The sequence below is a fragment of the Prunus persica genome, chromosome G7, assembly GCF_000346465.2.
Source record: "Prunus persica cultivar Lovell chromosome G7, Prunus_persica_NCBIv2, whole genome shotgun sequence".
NCBI classification, from domain to species: Eukaryota; Viridiplantae; Streptophyta; class Magnoliopsida; order Rosales; family Rosaceae; genus Prunus; species Prunus persica.
In genome coordinates, this window is record NC_034015.1 from 5,511,981 (window position 1) to 5,517,221 (window position 5,241).

At 37.9% G+C, this 5,241-nt stretch overlaps 2 protein-coding genes and 1 pseudogene across 2 annotated transcripts in view; all 3 read right to left on the reverse strand.

The window, feature by feature from the left end:
- The window catches only part of LOC109950267 (protein DETOXIFICATION 45, chloroplastic-like), a 1,771-nt gene extending 845 nt beyond the window's left edge, over nt 1-926 (reverse strand). The window contains exons 1-3 of the mRNA XM_020568761.1: nt 769-926; nt 431-502; nt 193-302 (exon numbers count right to left, since the gene is read on the reverse strand). Of these exons, the coding sequence (XP_020424350.1) occupies nt 193-302; nt 431-502; nt 769-873 (287 nt within the window). The 5' untranslated portion in view covers nt 874-926. The remainder of the gene's footprint in view (nt 1-192; nt 303-430; nt 503-768) is intronic.
- On the reverse strand, nt 1,884-3,046 carry LOC18770637 (annotated as a pseudogene).
- LOC109950329 overlaps nt 4,144-5,241 on the reverse strand; it is a 5,472-nt gene continuing 4,374 nt past the window's right edge. Inside the window, exons 7-10 of the mRNA XM_020568888.1 lie at nt 4,972-5,232; nt 4,728-4,812; nt 4,522-4,617; nt 4,144-4,437 (exon numbers count right to left, since the gene is read on the reverse strand). Coding sequence (XP_020424477.1) covers nt 4,144-4,437; nt 4,522-4,617; nt 4,728-4,812; nt 4,972-5,232 — 736 coding nt within the window. The remainder of the gene's footprint in view (nt 4,438-4,521; nt 4,618-4,727; nt 4,813-4,971; nt 5,233-5,241) is intronic.

Consider the following 5,241-nt stretch of genomic DNA (forward strand, 5'->3'; position numbering starts at 1 on the left):
GTGCCAAATGCATCTACCGGCCACGCACATATGACCAGCGGAAAAGTAAAAAAGCAAAGTAAAAAAGAAAAAAGAGGCATGCTATAAATGGGAACCTCAGTAGAAATCATCACATATGCATACAAGCAGATGGGCTCCATTACAATGTTCAAGAATGATGTAAATACTAGATAATAGAGTTCTTATTCAAACCTCAGGAGGTTTGTTGGTTTCATTCCTGGACCTTCAATATCGTCTTGCCCAATAGCATCAGTTGACTTAGTCAAAGTTCCAAACAAACACTCAACCATTTCTTTTAGACCCTGCAAGAAAGTGGCATGACTTAAATTTAATTTTTGGACGGTGCGATGAATTCAGTTGGTTCTTTTTCTGATATGCAACATAACGAAACTACACCAAAGATCAGGCAGATGATAAAAAAAAGCTATACCTTTAACACAGAGTCACCAACTTCTTTCACAATTTTGTATTCACCTTTACATAAATAAGTAGCAATCAGGGCCTACAAACAAACACATTTTAGCTGTCTACAAACAAACACATTTTAGCTGTGTAAATTTGATGTCAAATGCAAAGACACACACTTCATCACAAAACCCCAATTTGCAGACAAAAATCTGTGAAATTTGGTCCAGTCAAAATAGGAAAAGAATTCCACACTCGGGGTGAAGTAAAACTGAAAGTTAGACTTCACCCACTGATTGATCTGGATCACCAAATGGAAATGAGTACATACGAACTGCGATGAAAAAATGAGAGAGAGCATACCTGACCAGATGCAGCCATTGCATCAGTTAGAAGGGATACAGCCAACCAAACTTGTATACATATCTGATGAGCAGCCATAGCTACTGGACCTTGACGAGCAGCCATTGATGTTCCCAATGTCAAGGTAGTAAGAACAGCAAGAGTTGTTCCAAGAAGAAAACCACTTGTATCATCCCAGAGTTGAAAACAAAAGCAATTAGGGAAAGAACTTTGAAAAGGAAGACAAGAGAGAATTATCTCAAGGTTTAACTAGCATCACAAAGACAAAATGAAACATTAAGACACACACTGTCCAGATACAAGCACTGCTCAATCAGAAAACGAAAAAAGTCAAATATTATGATAGTGTTGATAGTCAAGCAAATAATTGAAGCAGAACACTTGAAAAAAAGGACTTATATTTTCAGATATATGAGAGGGTAAAAGTTTAAAGAAAAAGAAAAGGAACTGAGCAGATTTTATGTATCCACCAAATTTCAATGATCCCACCTTTGGAGGCAATAGTATAGCTCTCTTATTTAAAAACCAGATCATTAAAAAGGTGACAGTGTATCTGAAAACAGAAATTCCAAAATATGTTCATTTGCGAAGTAAAGCAAAAAAGGAATATTAACAGAAACTGTTTTGAAAATCACATACTGAGATATAACAGTGGAAAGGGCTGCACCAGTTACACCCAAACCAAAATAATACATAAGGATGGGTAATAAAAATGCAGCTGGGAGATTACCAATACCTGCACAAAGCAAAATACATCAATTAACCAGATGGACCACTCAAGCTTAACTAAAGACAAATAGAAACCAACTAGTTGGGGACAAAGTTATAAAAACATTATGCGAGAATAACAGACCAGTAACACACACACACACACACACATAGAGGTGTGTACATGTGTGGTTGTAAGAAAATGGTCTTAGTGAAAATGGTCTTAGTAAAAGAAACCGTTCTGCAGGAATGCGCATAGGTGAGTCCTGTGATATTCAAGAAAAAAGAAAAATCTTGCTTAAGAGAAGAAAAAACACAAAACATATGGCTCCCCCCACCCAGACCCACAGAAATTAATAAAATTACACGAAAGTTATACTATCACCTGTTAAGTGACCACACATACACTAGACCTACAAATTGTATAGTAATTATTCACATAAATATGTAAACATGTATGTACACAGTACACACAGAAAACATATGTTTGTATGTTTATGTAAACAAAGATAACAACAGGCATATAACAAATCAGTATGAGCTGTAATTTTAGATCAGGGAACCTACCATTGATATGGCCATCATATTCAGAAACAATCCAGATCCCAAACACAAGGCTACGGCCTCAAAAATCCCAATCCCCACTGATTATAGTAAAGCTGTAGACACTGAAGATAGCTGCTTTCTCTCAGTTACTCCATCAGTACGTTCGGGTTTACCATTAGTAATGTCTCCTAGCCAACCATTTTCTGTACAATGATTAGCCGAATTTAGATTACGAATGGAGAAATTTTAAGTCACCTATGCTCTAATTTAGACATGAACCCTAACCAAAATTGATGTCCAACAGAGATGAGAAAGTAATTAAAAAAAGTTAAACTTCACCTGAAGTAGAAGCTATACTTTCACTCTTTGCAAGATCTTCAGCAACAAAAGATGTAGCAACACTGAGGAGAGGGATATTAAATAGCTTTGATATATAATTGAAGATGTTCATTGAAATACCAGCTGAAGCCAACTCCACAGAACCTATGGAAAAACAAAAAAGCCAAAAACATTGAATAAAAGCTCCAAAGTTCAATGCATTATACAAATATTAGTCGTTCAACTCATTTAAAGGAGTGAAAACATACCCAATCTACCAATGTAAGCAGCCTCCATTAGCTGTGCTAAGGGATCAATGGCCTGACCCAAAATTGCAGGTAAAGAAAGCATCAACAGCTCACGTTTGACATCTGGAGAATATGTTTGACTGATAGGAATGTTGCTCAACGATAGACAGGTACTGAAGAATCATTTACCCAAAACAAGCATAAAATAATGTTTAAGATAGGTATCAAATCTTGTAACCCCCATCACCTAAAACTAATTAAGAGTAATCATAAGAATTTCTGCCACTCACTGAAATAGACAGGACCAAGAATCTGTTAGCAATGTTTCTCATATCAGCTTCATAATGTTTAAGATAGGTATCAAATCTTGTAACCCCCATCAGCTTGCTTGCCCTTGTAAGATCAAGAAGGACAAAGGAAGGGAGGGACTGGCTTTCATCAACAGTAGAAAAACTCATCCACAGCTATCATGCTCATATTACCATTCACTCTAACAAACCAGAGTTTTTACAAAATGATAAATTTCTAACAAATTTGAAAAAATATGAATCTTTGTGCAAGGAAAATGGGCAGTTCAGCGTACGCAGATCAGTATTAAGTAGTTTACGGAAACATAACAGTCCATTCCAGCACTAAGATGCCTATCTTATGTCCAATTATGAAGGGAAGAAAAATATATCACATATTAGAAGAAATCATATCAAACTAATGAAAGTAAGAGCATCAATTATTTACAACGAACTAAGTCAAAACTAAATGGAGAAATGTTAACAGAGTTGTATGCTTCAGTAAGTCCAGTAACAGATTCCCAAAACCACAGAAAAAAAATGTGAACAATGGCTACAAAAGCATCCATAAAGAGCAACTATATTCATATATGGAGGTGTACAAAATAGTTAACCTTCAAAATCGAAACAGTGTGTGTGCCATGTAAGGCAATTAGCCACTGCTTCTAGACTGTACAATATTACACCTCACCATAATATCTAAACTAACTAGCCACTGCTTCTGCATGTTCACATATGAAGTACCCCCACCAAAGCATCTACGTCTGCATGTTCATATGAAGGAGTTCCTGACATAAGTTATGAGCAAAGTGAATTCCCAAGTCATAAGTCCATAGTGAGGTGAATTCACGGACATTAAGACATTTACCTCATAAATATGCCTCCCCCCTTAAACCCTCAATTGCAAGCTTCGGTCGGTAATATTTGATCTTTAAAGGGTCAACTTTATCCACCGAAATCCCAGCACTAAGATGCTCGATGAATTTGACGGTCATGATTCCGCAAGACGTACTGTCAGGCCAATAAGTTGGGAAATTAGAACTGCAGTTATGTAAAATTTGGATAAACTACACTAAATTGACAAAGCTTACCCATCTCGTTGTTGTGGAAGACCTGCAATGCTGCAAACTGAGAATGGCGTAAACCTCGACATCTGCAGCCCCTTTTGCTTAACCTCTTCAACCTCAGAATCTTCATAAAAGTGCATCTCGTACAGCACTCGTGCTAGTGTATCGCGTACAGCACTCGTGGAACAGAACACTCGTCTTTCAGCAGTGTAACCAGCCTCGAAGATTTGGTATACGCAACATAGGAGTCATACACAGTTGCAGTATGTCTGACGAAATCAATTTCGATTGCAACCCAGTGGGACCCTCGAAGATTATATGGAAAATAGACCTTCCGGACTTTTGTCCAAGCTTGGCCATACCCGTCTGCCACGTACCGCGCACATAGTGATGTATATTCTTGAGCTTGTTAGGTGGAAGGTCAACGGTGTTTGAAGCAGCTGCCTTCTTCGCTCCACATTTCTTCGTAGTCGGTTTCAACGGCTCTAGAAATTGCTGCATAAATTGAAATGGAGGCATATTAGAAAATCACAACCGAAAGCAAATGAACCAGTGAATGTAACATGGTAACATGTTTACCTGCAAGCAATAATCTGTCGTTGTCCAGTCAGTTCCAAATACCAACGGATGAGAGAGTTGCCTTTTCCGGATAAGAAAGGTTGCCATGTCCAGGTGCTGAAAGTTGACATATATACTATGAGCACAATTTCATACAACTCTACAATTAAAAAAGGTGGGAAAACAATTGAATTATTGTAATAAAGTAGAGCTTTGTGTATTCTTACCCTTGAGCTAACCCATTCCGTGTCATCGATAAGTTTGTAGAAAAAATCTGCGCCCACTGAAAATGATTCCAGCTGCACCTCCGCACTACAAAAGGCAAACTTGCAACGATTACTTTTGTACTCATCTCATAATTCCTACAAAAATACATAAGTATATTAAAGCAAACTCTACATTTTGTCATTAGTCTATGACTACATACTAGAATAGGATGAAGATTGGATTTCAAAGGTAAAGAATCCTAACCTGATATCGTTTTTCCAGGCAGTGCAAAACTCTATTACTGCCTTCACATCTTCAATGGGCACGGGTTTTGTTGGATCAAAACATGGCGGGGTTGCAATCGCGGCCGACACACTCATCGTCCTCTTCTTCCTCAAAGGATCAGTAAATGGGCTCAACAATGTCTGCGCCGGGCGCTTCTGTCTGCACCCTTTACCTTCCACTTCCTTTTCTTCAACACTCGAACTCCCTTCTTCATCACCAGCCATACTAACTGTGGGTAGACTTGGAGGA